Source organism: Danio aesculapii, chromosome 1 (genome assembly GCF_903798145.1).
Source record: "Danio aesculapii chromosome 1, fDanAes4.1, whole genome shotgun sequence".
Lineage (NCBI taxonomy): Eukaryota > Metazoa > Chordata > Actinopteri > Cypriniformes > Danionidae > Danio > Danio aesculapii.
The window spans coordinates 10,335,473-10,360,137 of record NC_079435.1 but is presented as its reverse complement, the minus strand read 5'-3'; the positions used below and the strand labels follow the sequence as shown (position 1 = coordinate 10,360,137).

General features: G+C 34.5%; 2 protein-coding genes across 4 annotated transcripts in view; one reads left to right on the top strand and one right to left on the bottom strand.

The window, feature by feature from the left end:
* The window catches only part of slkb (STE20-like kinase b), a 48,040-nt gene extending 25,504 nt beyond the window's left edge, over window positions 1-22,536 (top strand). Inside the window, exons 11-19 of the mRNA XM_056456559.1 lie at window positions 1,653-1,783; window positions 3,414-3,537; window positions 6,206-6,385; window positions 11,074-11,203; window positions 13,830-13,954; window positions 14,041-14,232; window positions 17,130-17,255; window positions 17,338-17,451; window positions 19,992-22,536. Of these exons, the coding sequence (XP_056312534.1) occupies window positions 1,653-1,783; window positions 3,414-3,537; window positions 6,206-6,385; window positions 11,074-11,203; window positions 13,830-13,954; window positions 14,041-14,232; window positions 17,130-17,255; window positions 17,338-17,451; window positions 19,992-20,138 (1,269 nt within the window). The 3' untranslated portion in view covers window positions 20,139-22,536. The remainder of the gene's footprint in view (window positions 1-1,652; window positions 1,784-3,413; window positions 3,538-6,205; window positions 6,386-11,073; window positions 11,204-13,829; window positions 13,955-14,040; window positions 14,233-17,129; window positions 17,256-17,337; window positions 17,452-19,991) is intronic.
* A 79-nt stretch (window positions 22,537-22,615) lies between these two features.
* The window catches only part of col17a1a (collagen, type XVII, alpha 1a), a 52,620-nt gene continuing 50,570 nt past the window's right edge, over window positions 22,616-24,665 (bottom strand). For all 3 annotated transcript variants that reach the window (XM_056456556.1, XM_056456558.1, XM_056456557.1), the window contains exons 48-52: window positions 24,586-24,654; window positions 24,325-24,498; window positions 24,188-24,247; window positions 23,787-23,867; window positions 22,616-23,707 (exon numbers count right to left, since the gene is read on the bottom strand). In XM_056456556.1, coding sequence (XP_056312531.1) covers window positions 23,655-23,707; window positions 23,787-23,867; window positions 24,188-24,247; window positions 24,325-24,498; window positions 24,586-24,654 — 437 coding nt within the window. In that variant the 3' untranslated portion in view covers window positions 22,616-23,654. The remainder of the gene's footprint in view (window positions 23,708-23,786; window positions 23,868-24,187; window positions 24,248-24,324; window positions 24,499-24,585; window positions 24,655-24,665) is intronic.

Here is a 24,665-nt window from a genome sequence, read left to right as displayed (position 1 = left end):
TTGTTTGTGTGTAGGGGATCCTAAAAAATAATTATGAATAATTGATCATGAAAACTATGTTAATATATAATCATTTTATAGTCATTACAAATATAAGCTCGAACATGTAACATTTTAACATTTTCTGTAATGTAATTGGTAAAAAAAATAAAATAAACAGAGAGAGTGGATTAGTAATTTGCTAAAAATTCATTAAAATTTAAAATACCATTATTTTTATACCAAATATTTTTGGTTTTATACAGTTTAAATTTATTGTAAGTATATATTTTATTAATTATTTTTACTATGTTAAGTTCTAAAAGTGTAAAAAATGTTTAAAATTTAAGAAGTTTAAATAAATGAAGTAAAAAAATTACCTGCCTTAACATATACATACATTGTTTTTATTTTATTATATATTTTTTATTTTATATTTGCTTAATTTAGGTGCTAAAATTTAAACAGTTTTCTGTTTGCTAGAATATATATATATATATATATATATATATATATATATATATATATATATATATATATATATATATATATATATATATATATATATATATATATATATATATATATATATATATATATATAAACAAAACAATGGTGGGAAAAAGTACTGAAAATCATACTTGAGTAAAAGTACCATTACTTGTCTAAGAATGTAGTGCAAGTAGAGTAAAAGTATCTCAACAGTAGTGAGTATTACGATGTAAAAAGCTGATGCATTTACATAATTTGTGAATGTGTGTAATTGTAACATTCTTTAGAGTATCTAGTTATTACCCAGCAGACACACAATGTCATAAGATGTTAATATTAGGTTAGATTTAGGTCGTGATCAGGTGACCAAAATTCAATGTCTAGCCAGCGTCTAAGGACAATCTTATTTTGATGTCCAATAACAACGTTAAATTACGTTGATATTTGGTTGTGTTAGAAAGCCGGAATCCAACTTCGAGCCAACATCTTAAACAACTTCATATTGATGTCAAATACTGATATTTATTCGTCAGGTATGGCAACCAAAATCCAACATCTGATAGACGTCATAGTGATAACATCCACACAACATAAAGCTGTAACATCATTAGATGTTGATATTTGGTTGATTTTAGGTTGGACGGTGGACATTGACATTGGCCTGAAGTTGAGTACTGGCATCAACCTGATTTTCATTTCCAAACAAAATGCAACGTCCCCATGATCCTTGGGTACAACGTCAATCTGACATCTAGTTGACGTCCTGTGCCTGCTGGGTGTTTAAGGCCATTTCGGTCATCATACAGTAAACATCCGTCATCTTCTCATAAGTGACATGCATCTAAACAGTCTCTGGGTCAATGCGTGTAAAGATTTTGGACATCTTCCTGGACACTTTTAATGCTTCCAAACAGTTTGCTGCAATTATAAATGTACTTATGAGTGCACTAAAAATGTACTCAAGGGAAAGTAAAAGAACACGTATATAAAACTACTTAATAAGTTACAATTCCTGAGGAAAAACTACTCAATTATAGTAGTTTAAGTATTTGTAATTTGTTACTTTACACCACTGATAATAAATTATGTTAATTAAGTACCATAAATATTATAAGGGATAAAGATATGTTCTGTATTTCCTAAAAATAGTGTTTAATATACATGTATATTCTGTTTTCCAGGACAACAAGAGGCAGAAAAAGACTCTGAAGAAGACTCGCAAGTTCATGGTGGATGGAGTGGAGGTCAGCGTTACAACATCCAAGATCATCACAGACAATGACACCAAGAATGAAGAGATGCGATTCCTGCGGTGAGTTCCAGCTGTTTAACTGCTTCCAGAACATTTGTGTGCTCGATTCACGTTTGCATCTCATTTGCATTCACTGTTTAACCTTTAGTTCTGCCTCTTCATGCTATGGCACATCTTTTAAAGTAATAGCTTCAGCTTCTTGTAGATTGTTTTGGTAAATACAGACAGACTTTTAGTTGGGTCAAGTGTCTAATCGTCTCTCACTTGTCAGCGACATTTTCTGTGCAGTGTCTATTGGTTTGTTTTAGAGAAAACCTAATATTCCAACACCAAGGAAGATGAGTGACATTTCCTGTTCCTGTCTGGGAACATCCTGTTTTTCATTTTTCCTACATTTTCTTTTTCTATTTTTTTTTTATTGACTGAAGTATTTTCTACCCCTCAGTATTTTTATTATTGTTATTTTAATATTTTAACTGAGAATAATTGAGAAATATTACTGTTTTTATTTTTTTACTTCTATTACAAATTATATTAATTGATTTATTTCTTTGTTTATTCATTCGTTCATTTAATAATTTTTATGTATTTATTTATTCATTCATTCATTCTTTTATTATTTATTTATTTATTCATTCGTTCATTCTTTTATTTGTTTGTTTGTTTGTTTGTTTATTCATTCATTCATTTAATAATTTTTATTTATTTATTAGTTCATTCATTCATTCTTTTATTTATTTATTTGTTTGCTTGTTTGTTTGCTTATTCATCATTCATTTAATATTTTTATTTATTTATTTATTCATTCATTCATTTATTTATTTATTTATTCTTTTATTTATTTATTGGTTTTTGTTTATTCATTTAATGGTTGTATTTATTTATTTATTTATTCATTATCTTCTTTGTTTACTTATTCATTCATTTAATAATTGTATTTTATTTATTTATTCATTATTTTATTTGTTTGTTTGTTTATTTATTCATTCATTCATTTAATAATTGTATTTTATTTATTCATTTTTTTATTTATTTGTTTGTTTGTTATTCATTCTTTCATTTAATTATTTTATTTATTTATTTGTTTGTTTACTTATTTAGGTGGGTAGATTCTAAAATAATTAAGAATAATTATCAAAGAAGTGTGGGAACATGAAAACTAGTAGTTTTATAGTCATTAATTATAGTCAGAAATATATTCATTTGCCATCACATTGCACAATAATAATCTTATGCAAGATCCATCAGTGCACATTATTTTCAATTCTTAATCAAACTGTTGAAATGGTTAACTACCTACTGTACCAAGGCCTTTTTGTCCAGGGTTATAATCGTTAAATTAAACTAAAAAAGAAAAACTTCCAATAAAATAAATGCAAACTGAAATAAAAATGTATGAACATTTATTTTATTTAAAAATTAATGATTAAAAAAAATCCTTTTAGTGTAGAGTCTAAGATAATATCTAAAACCATAGTTAAAAATTAATAAAAGCCATTTTTTGCCAATTGCTATTGGCACGATTTTGACTTGTCACAATTGACATTCTTGTTTCACATTTTTTCCATATTCAATGTCAAGTTTGTTTGTGAATTTGTTAGTGAAAGCTAATAATGAAGGTTTGTCCGGCCGCGCTGTGTGCGTGTCTGTTGTTGTCTCAGTGTCAGAGTATGTAATGTGTGTGTTGCAGGCGTCAGGAGCTGCGAGAGCTGAGACTCCTACAGAAAGAAGAGCAGAGAGCACAACAACAGCTCAGCAACAAACTCCAGCAGCAGAGAGATCAGATCTGCCGACGCTTCGAACACGAGACCACGGTCAGACACCACACACCCATATGTGGTATAATGAGGTGTTTACATAATATATGTTATACTGTTAAAAAACATGTATTATATGGTTTTAAGACCCTAGTATTGACCTTATTCTACAATGTGGAAGTGCACTCATTTTTGTGATTGTTTTATAACTTCTAATTCAGTTGCCTTTGGGAGAAATGACTAGGAATAATAAATGGCAGAAAACGGACAAACTATTTGCTCTACAAACAAGTGTGTTCATGACTATACATAAAAGTAGAATAATATAATAAAAAAAAATCAGTTCGCAACATCAAACAGCATAACGAGCTGTTCTTAACATCTAAAAATGAATGGAAGTGAATGAGACAGGAAGTCTCAAGCCAAAAATATTCTAATAGCTGCGCCTGCTCTTACATGAAGATTAAGGTCAGTACTTCAAACAAAGCTCTTTTTTTTGTTCATTGTTTGAGGCCAAAAAGAAATTCGGAAGGATGAGTGGTGGTATTCAATTTTCGAATATCCCTGTGCTGTAGTAGGTGTGGTTATAAATGTGTCACGGCGCTTGAATTAACTTCTAAACAAGGTAACAATGGTGGCTGTGGGAGAAGAACAATTTCATCTGGTAAACATCCTTCTCCAGCAAGAAGCGGCAACATGGCACGTAATATTGCTTTCTATTTGTCGCAGACAGACACTGAATGGAACAATGTTAAACTTTGCCAGCCGTTTGACTCAAGCGATCTTACAGGTGCGGATACATCTGTACCACATCTGCTACTTGACAGATTATTCATGTTGCTAACTTAGTGCTTAGAGTTGTTGTGCTGGATGTTTTTCTCCTGTCTGAGTCTGAATTGTGTGACTACGAAGCACGTCAAAGAAGGCGGAGCTCCAAGCACCAATACAGATTCCCTCAAAATACTGATTCAAATTCAAAACATTCGAAAAATCGAATTAATTTTGTAATTTCATTTATTTTTAAATTTTGTTTGAAAACCCTCACAGGAAATATGGTAAATAGTGAATGTCAAAACGTATTATTTATGATTTTAAGCAATTTGAATTATGAGGCCTCATAAACCACCTTGACAAAGTAACACCTAGATTATACCCATGTCATTATACAATTATATGTCCTCGTAAACCACATAAACAAGTCCCACAACACACAATCAACAATCCTACAATACCAATATAGCTAGTGTGGTTTTGGTTAAGTACTGCGTTTTTTTGGGGATTAAAAGTAACTAAAAGTAATGATTAATTTATAGTATTGTGGCACATATACAATTGCTTAATAATATAAAAATTATAATAACATTCATTATAAATAGCTATTATTAAAAAAGGCATGTTTAAGTTTAAGAACAAGATAAAATCTGAAAATGTGTTTATATTTATAACACAAACTACACGAACTTGAGTGTGAGACAAAACGAAAAAAAGCTGAAGTAATGATCATATGATTGAGCAGCCCCGCAATTCCGCCATTTTTGAGGGAAAGCGATCGGCTGTCCATTGGATCTTATTGCTGTCGCGATGGCCAGCAGCTGCTTTGTTTTTTATTTATTTATTTAAAAAGCGCATTAAAACTGAGATAAAACCTGAAAGACAACAATACAACACTTACTATGACAAAAATCAGCACTTTTAATAGTTTATTTTACAGACTTATAATATGCTGTCGTTCTATTATAATTTTCATTCCAAAATGGCCGCTGTGCCATCTAGTGGCTGTTTCCACTGAGTGTCGCCTCTTAGTGATTCTATACTCTTTGAGATCGATGTGTCTGACGTTACGGGGTTGGTTCTGTTCCCTCAGCTGAACAGATACATTGGAAATAATGGACTGAACGCAGAGGCTGGACAGCCTGATTTAACCCAAACTGTCAGAATATACAAAAGTCAGGCAATTATTCGCCCATTCAGCTTTAATAACTGCACATTGTTTCCACTTAATCAACCAAAGGCTTTTCACGGAGCTGTGTAGATGTGTTTATTATAAGGTGTTATTAATGACAACAGGGCCTGAAACACTGTTGACTCACTGAATTACATCACGCACTCAGCAGCTCAGCGTTATTTCTGGAGTGTGTAATCTGTGTCCGTCTATTAACAGAGGTCAGTGTTTTAAGACATCTGGAGTTGTGCCAGTTTACCCAGCCAATCATTTTACCGGGTTGTTTTTATTTATAAAAAGATACAAATAATAATTTGACTATTCAACATAATTAATTATATATAATTTTATTTATTTATATATATCTTTGTTATGTTTTACAGCAAAAATAACATTAATTTTAACAAATATACTTTAAATTCATACACATACAGGGTCAATGGCCAACTGAAACTTGCCAATTTGGTGTTGGAAGTTTCATGGCTAAATATAGCTGCTGTAGCAAACCTTTGCTTACTCGTGCCAATGTCAAATGTCAGTTTCTATGGTGCCAGCAGTTAAAATCTGTGGCTGTGGTTAATGTGAAACATGTATTCTCTGATGAGTCCACCTTCACTGTCTTTCTCACATCCGAGAGAGTTACGGTGTGAAGAAGCCTCGAATGCCTTTCAGTTATATTGTCCAAGCTTTAGATAGATACTGCTCATTTGTGGTGCAAAATGTTGCATAAGCCCTATTGTAGATCTGCTTTTTTATAGATTTTTTTTTTCTGCGTCTGTGTAGAGTAAGAAGCGTCAGTATGACACAGAGGTGGAAAATATGGAGCGGCAGCAGAAACAAACCATCGAGCGTCTGGAGCAGGAGCATACCGAGCGTCTACGGGACGAGGCCAAGCGCATCAAAGCAGAGCAGGACAAAGAGCTCTCCAAGTTCCAGAACACAAACAAGAACCGCAAGAAAGAGGTATAGAAGAGATAACTGTGAAAATAAATTATTAATAAGTAATAGTCTCATAGAATTATGCAAGAAACTACATTATTTATTAGTTGATAACCAATTTATTATTGGTTGATCCGTGATTCATACGGATCACAACCCACGGTTCGGAACACATGTGACACATGGGTTAATACATTTTTTTACTTGTAGATTAATCCTAAATTTGCAAAGATCACAGAGAGATCGCCTATCCCATCATTCAAATCACATGTATAAAAGCATTTAAGCTTTCCTATTAAATATTATGATGAATTAAGTTGTGATAGGTTATTTGGGATGTAGGGGGTTTCTTAGGTTATTAAAGGTGTTTTCTGTCACTACTTGTTTAACCTGCTTTAATTCATTCAGTGTAAGCTGCACGATTAATCATTAAAAGATCGGGATCTCAGCAACCACGCAACAAATGATAAATGATGGTGATTTGCATAAGTTTATTAATCCTTCAAATCGCTGCATTCAAATCTGTGTTTCTTTTCATCTGTGTTAAATCTTTAGTCTTTTGAGTTAATTAAGTTACAAACAGTCAAATAACAAAGAAGTATTGTGATAACAGTTTATAGTTTAAATAAAACCACTGATGTTTATGGTAAAGATCAAAATCACCATCAAATGCATTTAACAGCGCTCAAAAATGAAAGTTGTAGGCAGCAATTACATTATTTAACCAATAGATGGTGACAACCAGTCATCAAAAATATGCCACTGAATAATTCTTCAAAAATGATCCATCTAGCAATGAAACATGAAGTTTTATGAGTGAATAACTGAATCATTTATTGAAAATGAGAGTAAAAATAAATATGGGTTGCATAAATTATGTTAGATTTCTACATTTAGCGTAATCCGCTACAGTAGTAGTAACAGGGAATTTTTCACAGTACTGAATATTTTACTATTTATTTTTATTCAGCTGATTATTTCTTCAGTTTATTTTTAATATGTTTTTGTAATTAATGGAAAGCAAATGATATTTGTCTTTTCCCCTTTTTGGCTCCGATCCATGACTAAAAAACCATAATGTGATCCGAACCATGAGATTTTTGATCTGTTACACCACTATTATTTATAAATAAATCATTTTTAAAAACTGTGAAAAAGTCATTCTGATGAAAAACTAAATTATAATTACTTGTATTTAAAAACAAAAATAAAAACTAATAATTTTCAAAAACCAAACTATTAAATTGAATAATGAAAAATAATGCACATTTAAAATTATGATAGTCTTTGATGAAAGAAAATATACTGTTTTAAAAAATAGATGATTTTCAAAAATGAATTACGTAACTGAAGCATTAAAATAGTTTTTTTGTGAGAGAAACTTTCAAATTCATAAATAAATGAATAAATACATCATCAAATGTGAAATTGAACTTAAAGTGAACTCATGTCCCAGACTGCTTTTGATGTAACCTCGACTAATTCACATTTAATCTGCCTGAGCTTCAGCAAATTCCACCCAAATCTTCTTTATCTTCCCTCTCTGACACGGAGCGCAGGATGCGTCACCCAAACATGTGAGAAATGTCCTCCTGAAACGCATTAGCGTGGATCTAACACAAACTCTTGATGAGGAGGTAACAGCCAAACTGTTCCCTGGTTATTTTGCACTTCCTCACTTTTTTCAAGACTGCCAGGCACCTTTTGGTCTTATTTTTGTTTGTTTCCTGTTTTTACAGTATGTTTCCACCACTTCGATTAGATGTTTCAGTTATTAAGTTTGCAACACCCCTGGTTATATGCTGCATGCTTCACAAGCACATTGAAGCTTGTCTTTTCAGCTCAAAAGCTTAAGTCTCATGCACACCGACGATCTTTGCTTATGCTTATTGTGTGTATTTTTAAAGACATTTTTTGGCGTACATAGCCGAGCAAAAAAATATTTCCAAAAATGCCGATAGTAAATAGCGATAAATAAAAATCAGACATACTCCAGTACACATTTGCTTGATGCACAAAAGTAGCCACCGTTACGCTTTTTACTTGATCATAATAAAGCTTTTCCACTTTAGTTTAAGGCAAAAACACCTGATCAAAAAGTTAAAAAGTTATATTCCATGAAAAAGTGAAAGTGGAGTGAAATAAGTGAAGTGAAGTGAAATAATGTTTGATCTGTGTGCTTGGCTAGATCATTTAGTGCTTGAGCACCACCAAGTTTTGTTTTACTGTAAATTCAGCAACTCCAGGCATGTGAACAAAAGCGCCAATATCACTGGTTAACCAGTGGCACAACAAACCAAAAAAATTATATATTTTTTTAAGTATATTTTTCCAAAGTTTCCAATTTTACATCTGGCATTTTGCGCATCGTTGTGCACGCTCACATTGACGCCATTTGTTTAGTCACAAGACGTGAAACGTTGGCAATATACACAAGCGCAAATCATCCTGGTGTGCATGGACCTTTACAGATGTGTGTGTGTGTTGTGTATTTTGGTTTGTTCAGATCTATTTAGATGCATTAAATTCATAGAGATTATATATAAACCAGTTTAGTGTCAGTAAAAACAGTCTATGGTTTTGATTGGTTGTCAGCTAAAACATCTCCTTTGAGATTCAGACAGTCTAGGTGTAGCTCAAGTCAGAAAGAGTTTCCTGTTTTGTCTTGATGTTTTGAGAACTAAATGCACTTAGACCATGTCCATGCGAACACAGGTATTTTTATAAACAAAGTTTTCCAGGCTTTCGTTGTTAAAAAAATTCTCTATCCACATGAATACGCTAACACACACTGTGATTTATGTTATGGGTGATATGTTGGGTGGCGATAATGACATAACTTTATGCTGACCTCACACCAAATGGTGAGTTAACTATTTTCTTGAGTAAATTACGTACAAGACAATGCAAACGTGAGAACATAGACCGATTTGACCGTCTTGTTGACGTTTTGAGAACCAAATCCATTAAGGCCACATGGACAGAGGTATTTTATAAACTGTGGTTTCCCTGCTTGCTTTAGTGTAAAAAAAATAAACTCTGTCCACATGAAAATGCCAAAACACTCTTCGAACCAACAGGTGGCGATAATGATACTTTTATGGTGACTTCACTCCAAATGGGGAATTAAAGGTGCAGTAGGTGATCTGCCAAAATGCTAACCGGTTGCCATTATATGTTTGAAACACAATTCCTCCCCTGCCGTCCAAAGCCATGCCTCCTGGAACATGAACACGCACATTAAAGATGACAGACCCACTAGATCATGTCATTCGCCAGTTAGAAAACTTTATAGTACTTTATAATACAATTCCCAACAAAAAACTGTATTATATCTAGCACATTTTCAGTTATGTAGTTAGCAAGCAAAACTTGTCATAATGTGCAATATTTCATGCATGCAAGGATCGCTGGTCTCACTCTCACATCCTGTCCTAAAGCGACTACTGTATGCTTAGTGGTTGGCTGGCGGGATGCAGGAATTACACTTATTTCTAAGCTATATTTACACGGTAAACAATATAGGGAGCGCGTCGCAGGTTGTCATTGTTCAAAAATGAACCAATGTTATTATAAAGCTTACTTCACCTCAGTAAAGCAGGCTAGGCTGAATAGCGCTATTTACTTATGTTTTGTTCTTAAACTAAATAAAAATCTACATTATCGGTAAAAGGTCCCTTATGAAATTGAAAATAGTCACATCAGTCTTTCGCCAGAAGATTTCAGTGGCTGAACAACACTTCTGTACATATAACCCATTCGTAACACAACACAATCTACATCAGCTTTGCATGACTGAAAGAATTTTAAAACAGAAATACTTCAGCCATGGTGTCATCCTTCCTCCAGCGTGCAAAAGTAACTCCAATGTTGATTTAGAATTTTAGCAACTTTTGATTTAGCATTTGATTTCACGGCTCTCTCTCTGTCGCGCACGTGCAAACAGCGGATCTGTGTAAACAGAGGTGCGCAGTTGTACAAATCTACATTTGCTAACAGACAGTTTGGGTTACTTATCAGAATTATGGAAATTATCGGCCCGACAATTTAATTGGATGAACAGGTCTTATGTAAACATGAGAACAGAGTCAGATTACCATGCCACGGTGCGAAGGAATTGGAATATACTATGCATTTGGAGTTAATGCTTGAAATTTGCCTCATTCCCATCTTTTGGCTAATCAGAAAGGAGAAAACAGCTTGCACGCTAAAGTCATGAGGCGAAAACTCCAGTTTTAGTGTCCACACGACTACACTGTACCCAGAGTTTCTGAAAACTTTCACCCTGACCTTAGTATTTAGAAAGTTTCGGTTTCAGTCACCTGACACTGCATTTTTAAGTGTGGACAAACACTTAAACCACATAGAAACATTTAGCGGGTTTTAAAAATACGAGAGTTTGCTTGGACAGGGCCTTAGGTTTGAATAAATACATTAAAACTGATGACTTCATTACAGCCGTGGAAGAGCTGAAATTGATATATGTTGACATTTTGTTTCGATTAATCAGTGCAGAACTAGTTCTCAGAAAAGCAGGTTTTAAAGATTATATATCCTTGAACCGACCAGACACTGAGGGGAAAAAAAGTGTGAGGAAAATGAAGTGTTTTTTGAGCCTGGATGGATGTACTGTAAACCTACAGTATGAGAGGCTAAAACAAAACAAGGAGCTTTTTACAGTGACGTTGTTGGTGTTTGTGTGCATTTTGCAGGAGCAGGAGTTTGTTCAGAAGCAGCAGCAGGACCTGGACGGCGCTCTGAAGAAGATCATTCAGCAGCACAAGCTTGAGCTGGCCACCACAGAGAGAGACTGTCTCAACCACAAACAGCAGCTGCTCAGAGGTCAGACGGGACGCTCTCATCACTGTTATCTGAAGTCTCGTTCTCATCCTGAACTAATGCGCATGTGTTTAGCTTTAGCTGTGTTAGCGGCTCTAGTCAACTGTTTGTGTGGTGAGCAGCAGAACTACAGTGTTAGATATGTAATACTCAATACCATTCAAAAGTGTGGGGTCAGTTGGTTGTTTATGTTTTAAAGAGGTGTGTCATTTTATTCCACTATCATATTGATTATATTGATCAAAAGTAAGTAAAAATGTGTACTGTTGTAGTACTTTAATGGATATATTTAACTTTTGATAGGGCACCATCTTTTGAATGAGATGTTAAACTGAGGTCCTGACTCTGTGTGGTCATTAAAAATCCCATGGCACTTCTCGTAAAGAGTAGGAGTGTAACCCTGGTGTCCTGGTCAAATTCACACCATCGGCCCTTACCAATCATGGCCTGCCAATCATCCCCATCCACCGAATTGGCTCTATCTCCCCTTCACCTATCGCTGGTGTGTGGTGAGTGCTGCACGCTGGTTTTATAAACCATCTCCAGGCCCACGGCCGAAACAGCCTGGGAAGCACTGCCAACAAGTCTGCTTCTAGATTTGACGCCGCGCTCATTGCCCCGGAGGGAGAGAGTGGGTTCGAATCCTCATCAGACATTGACAGCCCACCCTCCATGGATGGTGATGATGGAAGCGCACGCAGATCGGGCAGAAAAAGGGGCCCTCCAAGACTGCGTGAGCTTACTGTGCACTCCTGAGAAGAAAGGGATGGAAGACTTAGAAGGTCTTGCCTTATATCCTCCACATGGCACCCATCTAGTTGGTCTGGGCATGGGGCTGGGGGATAAACCATAACCAGACCTATGGCCGAAGCAGCCCGGAAAGCATGGCCATCATGTCTGCTTTTAGATGCCAACGCCGTGCTCACCACCCCGGAGGGAGGGAGCGGGTTCATATCCTCATCAGCCATTGCCAGCCCATCCTCCGATGCAGCGATGGACATCTGATCCTCGGTGTCATCAAGTGAGAGGGCGACTATCCAAGGTCGGAGCGTCCAAGGGCGGCGGATTTACTCCCACTGTGACCCTCAGATCTGCCCGAGTGCCAACCGTATTGCGGGGGACAACTGGGGTGGGTCGCCCTTTTGCAAGAGTAAGCCGCAATCTTAACTGCGCAACAGACATGCCACCACAGTGATGGCATGCACTGCCCGCGAGCACCGCATCAACATGCTGGACCCCCAGACATGAAACGCAGTGCTCGTGCCCATCATCCGGGGACATGAAACTACTGCATCCAGAAACGCACAGTCAGAACGTCGTCTTGAAAAAAGACACGCTGCACGACTGTGTTGCTCTTTTAGGAAACTTGTTTCCTATATACAAACCACTCTTGGAGGACCGGACCCAAAGGACGCCAGGCAATGGAGAAGAACCCATCTCGACCGTCTGCCACTGCGTATACACGGTCTGGACCGGGAGAAGCTGTTTTTCGATCTCTCTCTTGTTTATACAGGTTGGAAATACCCTCAATGACTCTCTGAGAAGCTTGTGAAAGGCTCTGAAAGCGAAAAGGATGTCTAGAGTGGCGTGAGCTGTGTCTTTATAACAAGTCTAAGGCTGCGTCCGAAACCGCATTCTTCCATACTATATAGTACGCTAAAATCAGTATGTGAGCCGAGTAGTATGTCGGAATTCGAAAATCAGTATGCGAGAAGTACCCAGATGCCTTGCTACTTCCAGCGAGATTCTGAAGTGCGCATAACATGCACACTGCGCTATCCCATGATGCCCCACGAGAAAATTCATGAATGGGAGTGAAGCGACGCAACTGATGCAGGTAGATCACATGACCTTGACATAATGGCGGATGTAGTACGTCCGAATTCTATTCACACTTGCATTCATCCTGTATAGAACGTACTTTTCTAACAGCCGAGTAGTACGTTTAAATTCAAATACAGTACCTACTGAGTAGTAGGCGGTTTCGGACGCAGCCTAATTGTCATTGACTCCAGCTGTGCACGCTGACGCCGCCAACTCATTTTCATTTCATTGGCCCGATTTTATACTCTTTCAGATGATTGGATTCTGACGAAATGCCCATAGTGGAAGTTTTCCACATAGCATTGGAGTTCCCCTCCCGATGGTGAACCGGAACACGCGGAGGAAACCCACACCAACACAGGGACACCATGCAAACTCCACACAGAAATGCCAACTGACCCAGCTGAGGCTTAAACCAGTGACCTTCTTGCTGTGAGGCGACAGTGCTACCCACTGAGCCACCATGCCACCCAAAAACATAAACCTTAAGAAAAACAAATGTATGCATAATTAGGCAGTTTTTGTCATTTATATGTATCATCTTATTATTATTTTTTTTATTTAAATTAGTTTATTTCTGTCTATTTTTTTACATGGGAAAAGAGAAAAAGTGTAGCCTGCATTAGTTGATCACTACTGAAAAGCAATATTGCGGTAGCAACACCATTGCTGAATTATTGCTTATTATTCAACATAAACTTATGTTACTTAATGTGCTTTGCTGCTGTTTTTATTTATTATTTTTGGTTGAACATGCACAACACTGTTCAGCTAATTGACATCAGCTCTTCCTTATTTTCCTCAGCTCGAGAAGCGGCCATGTGGGAGCTGGAGGAGCGCCACCTGCAGGAGAAACACCAGCTCTACAAACAGCAGCTGAAGGACCAGTACTTCATGCAGAGACACCAGCTGCTCAAGAGACACGAGAAGGTGAAGTCCAGATATCTCTCTCTCTCTCATATGTGCTCGTCTGATGTGTGCTTTTATTAACTCTCTGAGCATGTGTGTGTGTGCAGGAGATGGAGCAGATGCACAGGTATAACCAGCGTCTGATGGAGGATATGAAGAACAGGCAGATGCAGGAGAAAACCAGACTGCCCAAGATCCAGCGCAGCGATGCCAAGACCCGCATGGCCATGTTCAAGAAGAGTCTGAGGATCACCAGCACTGGAGTCACAGCAGAGCTGGAGAGAGAGAGAGTCAAACAGGTCACTATTATGAGTGCATTGATTATTTCCTATTGCATTATGAATTTATGCATTAATATTACAATCAGCATTACTTAATTTCATATCTTGACCAATGCTAAATTAGTTTTTATAATAGTAATAATTGGTAAGGTGCAGGTTTGATCTAGTTAACTAAACCTAAATAAAAAAAAAATCACAAACAATAACTGATATAAAATGTTTAAAACATAGGGTAGTGTTTCACTTGATAACTAAAATAATACAATAGAATCAATTAAAATGAAATTAAAATTGAAAAATTCAATAAAAAAATAAATAAACTTCACATAATTTAATCTACTTATAAAACTACAATATTATCTCAATTATACTAATTTATTATAATGTCTAAATGTACTGTAAAGATATCTTGTGTAAGAAGCCATACATCTATATACCTATCATCACCTTGGAATGATAAGGTTCTATCTGCGTTCTGAATGATTTTGAGATATTGAGCTTTAGACAGTAAGTGTGTAACTAAACTCCTAAAATGTAAACATCTTATTAAAAAGCATCCCATAATGTAAATAAGTTGTCATTTAAAAAGAATTTGTTAACTCAATTTTGACAAAAAATGTCAGATAGAACCTTAAAATTCTAAGGTGACGATATGTATACATCTAATTTTATTTATTTATTTACTTAATTCTATACTTATTTACTTTTTAAGGTTACTAGATCAAATTAACACGCTCCATAAAAAGTACAAAACTGACTAGTAATGTCAGATAAAGTTTCTAATAATATCTGTGTGTCTGTGTCATATTAGTGCTATATTGGTCCAGACAGAGACCTTTTTTTTTTTACTGTTGGCTATTTCTGATAGAAAAAAAAAAAAAAAAGGAAAATCTTCGGATTTATGCACAATAATTTTAAGAGATTAGAAGCTGAAAATGTAAACTTCTTACCTTTTATTTAAGGTTTATGAAAATACATATCCAATTAGAACCTCTTGTTTTGTAAACAAAGCTACAATAGCCTCCTCATATAATGCATCCACAAAAAGAAAATCTACATATTTTTATATTAATTCATTTAAATTACGAATCTAATTGGACACAAATCATCTAAATATTGGCAAATTACTCAATAAATATTTCAATAAAATAATTGAAATATCTATTTATAAAAAAAATATGCATATATAAGCAGGGCTTTACATTAACACCTGCCAACCCGCCAAATGCGGGTAGATTTCAGCACTAGTGGGTAAGACAGACACTCCCACTAGCCATTTTGGCAGGTTGAAAATAATTTTCCCAGATAATAGTTCTTAAAAGCAGGTTTCGACAATAAGTATGGTCCAATATGCATGCAAAGGCGATTTTAGAATTGAGAAGCAACACGACTAACAAAAATAAATTGCATTCGCAACTTTGCGTGAGCAAAGCAGGTAAATACCGAATGAGAGGACAATCACTTGCGCTAACAGCTGAGTGGATGCGTGCGACTGTTTATAAAGCGTGTGCGCTCCTGTTTCCTTTCGTTAAGCAACTGTGTCTAGAAACACAACTGATGCGATCGATTCTCTTTCAAATAGACTAGACAAAAAGTTATGAACACGCACACACAGTCTTGCTGCTTTCAAGATTTTCAGAGTTGACTTATTGTAAGCAGCGCCTTGCTTTCGCTTTTCTTTGAACAGAATATTTAAGGGTCTTACATTACCTGTGTGTGTGATCATCCTTTCATTATCACACGGTATGTCTTTTACCTGCTTTCTTTTGTGTTATTATGGTTTAATTATCATTTTTTAGAATAACATTGCTTTTAATGGGAGATAAACTCCCCATTTATGTGTAGTTAAATGGTGATCTGGGACCTTTAGCCAGGACAGATTACTGTGCATATGTTTTGTTAAATAAAAAGTATAGTATGCAGCTATATTTTGCTTGTTTTGACACATTTCAAATTTGTGGCTATGAAATAATTCATTGTTTATGTTTGGTGTGGTCGGAGATAAATTTGGTAAATCCTTCATTTTGAGCTCTGAAAAATTATGTGAAATAAAAACTAATTGTAATAGTATGAAACCATGACCTATTTGCTCATGATTATTGAGCTCGACACACAAAAAGTGAAATGAATGAGGAGGCGTGTGGAGATTACACAAAATCTAAATCAAGTCATTTTAGCAGCTCAAAGTCATATTTATGTGTATAAAATGTATTTTCCCAACAATAAAATTGTAGCTAGTGAAAATGGCGAGTGGCTAGTAATGTTGGAAAAGTATTAGCCACAGTGGCTGGTGATCAAAAAAGTTAATGTCGAGTCCCGTGTATATGATAAAGAGAAACAAATTTGTTTGTAATTGTTTTTTTCAACATTTACCTTGAATTAAAATGTATCGTCTTTTTCCATATCTAAACATTTTTGGTGACTAAAATATTATTTTAATACATATATCTGTTTAATAAATATGTTTTGTTAAAATGCATAAAATATATTACCTATATTCACTGAGAAATGGATAAAAGCATTCGTTTTAAAAACGGGGTGTATTCGTTTGTCCTGATATACACACACACACAGTTATAAAAATAAATAGACTGAATAAAAGGCTCAATAATCAGCAGAAATGAGTTTTCTGCGGCTGCAGGTTTGGTGTAGGCCTACATATTCGGTATTGTCCAATATTACATATTTTATTTAATTGATGATCTGTATATCAACTAATATCAGATGATCAGCCAGTATCATCAAATATTCAGTATCTCTGGATTCCAGTTAAAATCTCTAATATTGTCTAATATAATCAATATAGTACAGATATATTGTGCATCTCTAATTAATAAAACATTTATTCCAGTTGATTGTCTTCCTGCAGTCAGTGTATTTATTATTGTGTGTATGTGTGGGTTGGTGCTGGACAGTTCGCAGGGCAGGAGGAGAAGCGTCAGAAGAACGAGCGTCTCCATCAGCAGCAGAAGCATGAGAATCAGATGCGGGATCTCCAGACTCAGTGTGATGCAAACAGCAGAGAACTGCAGCAGCTGCAGGTACAGCCCTCACACTGACGATACATCTTTGCGGAAACGCATTCGGCTTCATAGAAACAAAACGTGTTTGTGTGTGTTGTAGAATGAGAAGTGCCATCTGCTGATCGAACACGAGACTCAGAAGCTGAAGGAGCTTGATGAGGAGCACGGCGCTGAGCTCAAAGACTGGAGAGAGAAACTCAGACCCCGCAAGAAGGTGATGTACTGTTGTTTAAACTAATATGCAGAGTAGTGCTGTTACAGCTGCACAAAAATTTCCTTGCAGTATCGAAAACTGGTATCGAACATCAGTATTTTTCTTGTTATCAAATTTGGAAATTCTAATATTGTGACAGCGTTAATAAACAATGTATAGAGAATGTATTTATGTTTATGTAAAGATATTTAATTATAGTAGTATCAAAAATTTGTATCGAATATCAATATTTTTCTTGGTATCGTATCGAAGTTAGAAATTCCAATATTGTGACAACATTAATAAACGATGTATAAAGAATGTAATTATGATTATTGAAAGATATTTAATTATACTAGTATCGAAAATTGGTATCGAATATTGGTATTTTTGGTATCGTATCGAAGTTAGAAATTCCAATATTGTGACAAGATTAACCAATGTATAGAGAATGTGTTTATGTAAAGATATTTAATTATAGTATTATCAAGAATATGTATCGAATATCAATATTTTTTTTGGTATCGAATCGAAGTTAGAAATTCCAATATTGTGACAACATTAATAAACGATGTATAAAGAATGTAATTGTTTATTTAAAGATATTTAATTAGACTAGTATCGAAAATTTATATCGAATATTGGTATTTTTGGTATCGTATCGAAGTTAGAAATTCCAATATTGTGACAACATTAATAAACAATGTATAAAGAATGTAATTATGATTATTGAAAGATATTTAATTATACTAGTATCGAAAATTGGTATCGAATATTGGTATTTTTGGTATAGTATCAAAGTTCGAAATTTCAATATTGTGACAACATTAATAAACAATGTATAAAGAATGTAATTATGATTATTGAAAGATATTTAATTATACTAGTATCGAAAATTGGTATTGAATATTGGTATTTTTGGTATCGTATCAAAGTTAGAAATTCCAATATTGTGACAACATTAAACAATGTATGGAGAATGTGTTTATGTAAAGATATTTAATTATAGTAGTATCAAAAATTGGTATCAAATTTCAATATTTTTCTTGTTTAGTATTGAATACCAATTTTTTTTATCGAATACCAATTTTTTTTCTTAAAATTGGTATCGAATATTGGTATTTTTGGTATCGTATCAAAGATAGAAGTTCCAGTATCATGATAACATTAATAAACAATGTATAGAGAATGTGTTATTATAAAGACATTTAATTATAGTAGTATTGAAAATTGGTATCAAATATTGATTTTTGTCTTGGTATCGTATCAAAGTTAGAAATTTCAGTATCGTGACAACAGTAATTCAATTCAGTTCATGTTTATTTGTATAGCACTTTTCACAATGTAGATTGTGTCAAAGCAGCTTAACCTAGTTCTAGTAAAGTCCAGATTTCAGAGTTGAACTTCAGTTTAGTTCAGTGTGGTTTAAACTTCACTGCTGAAAGTTCAAACATTGTAGAGCAAATCCACCGAAGCGCAGCTCCACAAGTCTCAATCCGAGCAAGCCAGTGTTGTTAATAAACAATGTATAGAGAATGTATTTGTTTATATAAAGATATTTAATTATAACATAAATTTTTTTTAAATATGTACATATGTTAATATTATATGTAAAGTTTATATGCGTGTATACTTAATTAATATACACTATAAGTGCATATATAATGTATATACATTTTTTTATGCAATTAGTTGTGATTTATTGTTAAACGGACTAGTGTTTATTACTTTTAGCAACATCACATCTGTCATTTAGATTCATGTACACTATCAATTTACTGTTTGCTGTCAGTGAGAGAATTTTTGTTGTCGTCACGTTTTTTTTTTTTCCAAAGCTGGATCCAAACATACAGCCAAAACATTAATTTTATGAATTATTGTTGCAGTTTTTTGTTACACTTTTACGGTGGCCGAGAGAGCTCAAATGCACTGGAAGTTAAGAAAACATGCAAATAGAAAAAACACCAACAAATTAAGAAAACACCCTCAGAAAACAAACATGGAACTGTACGATCAGGGATTTTAGGGATTTTTAAATTATTTCTCTGTTAATTGTAAGTTTACTATAATGCTTTTATTGTCTAGTATGTCTTTTTTCCAGGAATAATAATTAACGTGTACAAGTTAAATGTAAATGAGCAAATTCCCTTGGCATATTACTGAAATATGATGATCATTTTTTGCACTCCTGTGAAATTTTAAAATCTTGTCAACTTTTATGTTCTGTCATTAGGGCAAAGACAAAAGAAATTAGCTATTACTATTATGTTTACATCTTTAAAAAAAATCTTCTCGCCATTAAACAGCACTTGGGAAATATTTAGAAAAATAATTAAATTCACAAGTGGGCTAATCATTTTGACGTCAACTGTATATTTAATTACCAAACATGGCTTTAGTTTTCAGTTTTTATTTGTAGTTAACTATAATAAAACTCTGATTTGAATGAATCTTTTGTCACTATGAAAACCGGTGTCATGCTTCATCCGCACCACTTGGTGGCAGTCTGAAGTCCAGCAAATCATTACCGTTTGCACCATTAATGAAATCTGTGTGTTCAGGCTCTGGAGGAGGAGTTTGCCCGTAAGCTGCAGGAACAGGAAGTGTTCTTCAAGATGACTGGAGAGTCTGCGTGTCTGAATCCCTCCACACAGAGCCGCATCTCCAAGTTCTACCCCGTCCCAAGTGTGCAGTCCACCGGCTTTTAAAACACCTTCACCATAAACAGAGAAGCCAAAACTGTCCAGTGAACGAACCTCTGCTGCCTTCCTGCTTCTCTTTGATCGCTGACGTCAAACTGAACGGGGATTCAGGATCAAATATGCTCAAGTAAGATACGGAGAAGCTTTCATTTTCAGCGTTTTTTATTAATTTAAGCTTTAAAAGTGGATTTCTATGAAGATTTCAGTCATAGCTTGTGGAAGATAATGTGATTTCATTCTATATGCCACTATTTTTTATTTTTTTATGAGAAAAAAAATCATAATACTTTTTTTATGAAGCAGTGATGTTGAAGGGACAGTTCACACAAAAATGCTAATTTGCCACTCAATTTTGGCTAAAAATCTTATTTAATGCTGTAATTTAGATAAAATGTTCTCTAAGATGATATGTTCTCTTGAGAAAAAAAATCCTAATAATCATTTTTGTTTATGAACCAGTGATTTTAAAGAGACAGTTCACTCAAAAAGAGAATTTGGCCCACAATTTTGGCTAAAAATCTTATTTAATGCTTTAATTTAGATAAAATGTTCTCTAAGATGATATGTTCTCTTGAGAAAAAAAATATATACTAATGATTTTTGCATATGAACTTGTGGTCTTAAAGGACAGTTCACCCCAAAATGCTAATTTGTCCCACAATTTTGGCTAAAAATCTTATTTAATGCTTTAATTTAGATAAAATGTTCTCTTAGATATGTTCTCTTGAGAAAAAAAAACATCATAATCATTTTTGCATATGTACTTGTGGTCTTAAAGGGACAGTTCACTCAAAAATGCTAATTTGCCCCTCAATTTTGGCTAAAAATCTTATTTAATGCTTTAATTTAGATCAAATGTTCTCTAAGATGATATGTTCTCTTGACAAAAAAATCTGAATAATCATTTTTGTTTATGAACCAGTGATCTTAAAGAGACAGTTCACTCAAAAAGAGAATTTGGCCCACAATTTTGGCTAAAAATCTTATTTAATGCTTTAATTTAGAGAATATGTTCTCTTAGACCAGGCATGGGCAAACTCGATCCTCGAGGGCTGGTGTCCCTGCAGAGTTTTGCTCCAACACTAATCAAACACACCTGAACACCCTAATTAGTGTCTTCAAGATCACTAGAAAGCTACAAGCAGGTGTGTTTGATTAGGGTTGGTGCAAAACTATGCAGGGACACCAGCCCTCGAGGATCAAGTTTGCCCATCCCTGTCTTAGATGATATATCTCTTGGAAAAAAAATCATAATAATCATTTTTTCATATGTACTTGTGGTCTTAAAGGGACAGTTCACACAAAAATGCAAATTTGCCCCTTCTTATTTAATGCTGTAATTTAGATAAAATGTTCTCTTAGATGATATGCTCTCTTGAAAAAAAAAACATCATAATCATTTTTGTTTATAAACTAATGATCTTAAAGAGACAGTTCACTCAAAAAGAGAATTTGTCCCACTATTTTGGTTAAAAATCTTATTTAATGCTTATATAATATGTTCTCTTAGATGGCCTGAGGGTCAATAAATTAACACCAAATTAACATTTTTGTATGAACTGTCCATCCAATATACTAACTGTGAGGTTTCCTGTAGAATTGTATCAGCGTTTATGAAAGTTTCTTGAGCTTCAAGCTAATTTTCAGGGGTTTTGTTAACCAAATTAATGATTTATGATCAAAATAAGTCACGATAAAGCTTTTGATTGTGAAATTCGTACATTCAAATCTAGTTAAATGACCTGATTTTTTTGAGTAGTTGGTTATTGTAAGGATTACAGGATGTACATTGAGGTTTTCTAAGCTTTTTTTATTATATATTTGAAGTAGCAGCCATGCGTATGCAAATATCACTGTGGTTTAAAAGTGCTATGCAATGTGAACATCGAACCATCATCTCAACTTTTCGATATTCCGTGTTGCTCGTATTAACGCAACATTATTTGATTAGACAACTCTACACTACTTTTGTATACTTTTCATTAGATCTGTATAGAGGATGGTGTGTCTTCTGGTTTTGTTTGATCAGATTCTTTTATTTTTGTGCATTTTACTAATTTAATTTACAAATTAGCATGCAATAAATGTGTTCATTGCACTTTCATGTGCCGTAGTTCATAAAGCTCCATTTATAATCTGTGAAAAAGACAGAAAAGTGACAATTTACGATGAAACCGAGAGAATGGCTGGTGTTTTTCAGCAGATCTGACTGTGACGAAAGTGCTGTGCACCAATTCCTGCAGTCTTGATGCTTGTGTTTGCATTTTCATAGACTTTTTTAAAGCATTTTCAACCTGCGAAGTGAATTTAGCAGCATATCAGTTGTAATATGTATTGTGTTTGCGTCAAATGTTGAATCGTCGTGATTATAGGAAGATACTGTGATTAAAACATTTGTGCCGAATATTTCCGTCAGCTTTTATTTCCTCTGTGTTTAAGTGTCTTTGTTTGATTATTAGGTTTTTAGAAATCACTCCTTTAAAAAAAAAAAACCTTTATTATGAACTTAAAAGTCAAGTCACTTCTGATGCTGCTGAGAGTCTGTAATAATGAAAGCATTTTTAACAAAGCAGATGACAAAAAGCTCAATTTAAATCCTTTTTTGCAGTCATGCTAGATGCTAGAAAACTCACATTTTAATGATCAGGAAACATATAGATTTGCAGAGATAATTATGGTGAATTTATGATCATGGAATTGTTGGTAATTCAATGTAAAACAATTGATTTAACATCCAAAAATTAAGAAACAATAAAAAAAAATAGAAATGAGAATGAACTAAAATATATACATTACTTTTAAAGCATTACACCATATCCTAAACCAACACAATACACTAGTTTTCCCCAGCATTATATGATGAGCAACAAGACATTTTACTATAATTCTGCTGTGTGACATCAGAGCATAAACGCCTCACTGTGCTGAACTGAGCCAATGATATCCTCAGGTACTGATTATGTGCTTCATTATAGATTTAAAGAGCGTAATGTGGGCCCAAGAAAGAATTCCAGCCCAATTTCAACTCAAAACCCGCCCAAAAGGAATGAAATGTAGCCCAAATTTAGTTTTCTTGTCCAATCACAGGCAATCTCTGGATTCCCACGAAGGGAATGTCCATAAGGAAATGATTTTCGTTTTCACGAGTTATGAAATTAGCCCAAAAAAACAACAACCCGCAACTTGAATTTTTTTTCCAAAAAGTGCATCTATAAAGGAGCCTAATTGTGCGAGAAAATCACTACCCTTGCGACAGTGAACGTGGGTCTTTTAGTATAATTTAGATGGCTTAAATTTGCCAGAATAAAATCAAAAATTGACCTGAAATCCTAAACAATAAAGAAATAGAAGTGCAGAAAGAGCTCCGCCCACACTCTCTTCTGATTGGCTGGTGTGTTTGATTTTGTCATGTGTTTTTGCATCTGGTGTGGATAAACAAACACCTTGTTGCTGGAATCATATCCCATCACGTCTTAAGATATGGCGTATTAATGCAAACCAGCTAAACACACTGCTGTGTGTCTAAATTACTGTGCTTCTCCTTCTCCTCCTTCCGCTGACGTAAGAAACCTCACCTGTAGAGGGAAAAAATGTTGACATTATCATAATGAAACAAAAACTAAAGATCACTTGTATATTTAAAATGACAGATACCCGGTTCTCCTTTTTGTCCTTTAAGACCTGGCTTGCCTGGAAAACCTGATAGGCCTGGTGAACCATTTATACCCGAGGATCCTTGATAATATGGATTAAGATTAAAATAAAATTACTAGTTGAAACAAGAAACAATGTAGATTTGATTACACTTGATTGCAAATAATAATTTTAGTCCACTATTCCTTAAACTACTAAGTTTTGACAGCATATTAACATTGATTTAAGATTCATGATGAAAAAACAACTTGCTGCTGCATTACTAGTCCATAACAATGAGGCGCAAATTATTAAAATGACTAAAAACATAAGAACAATTTTTTATTTTGAACTCCATATGTACCTCCAATTATCAAATCATAATGACATGTAATGAATTATGTGACGAGCAGAATTTGTACCTTTCGGTCCTGGAAATCCTGGACTTCCCGGGTCGCCTTTTGGTCCAGTCATATGATTTTCTGTAGAAACACTACTCTGTAAATCAACGAATGCAATGTAAATGTGTATCATTTCTGTTAAACAAGTCCCATCTTGCCTTTGATGTAGTCTAAGACAGCAGTCAGGTTGGAGTAAGGGTGTGCAGAGTTGATTCCTGGTGATCCAGGCTCTCCTGGTGGTCCAGGCTCTCCTTTACTTCCTGGCAGTCCTGGAAATCCATCACGACCTGGTGAACCTGGAATGCCAACATGCCCATCTAACAGGCTATGAGCTGTGGATAAAAATAAAACATATGAGGCTCAACAAAGAGGTTCTTGGACCGTTTCTACCTATTCACTTGTGTTTTATGGCAACTTACTCCTAATGTAATCTGAAACCTGTTTAGCGACGGCTGCGTAATCCAAATTCTCGCCAGTGCTTGGATGCCCTGCAAAATAC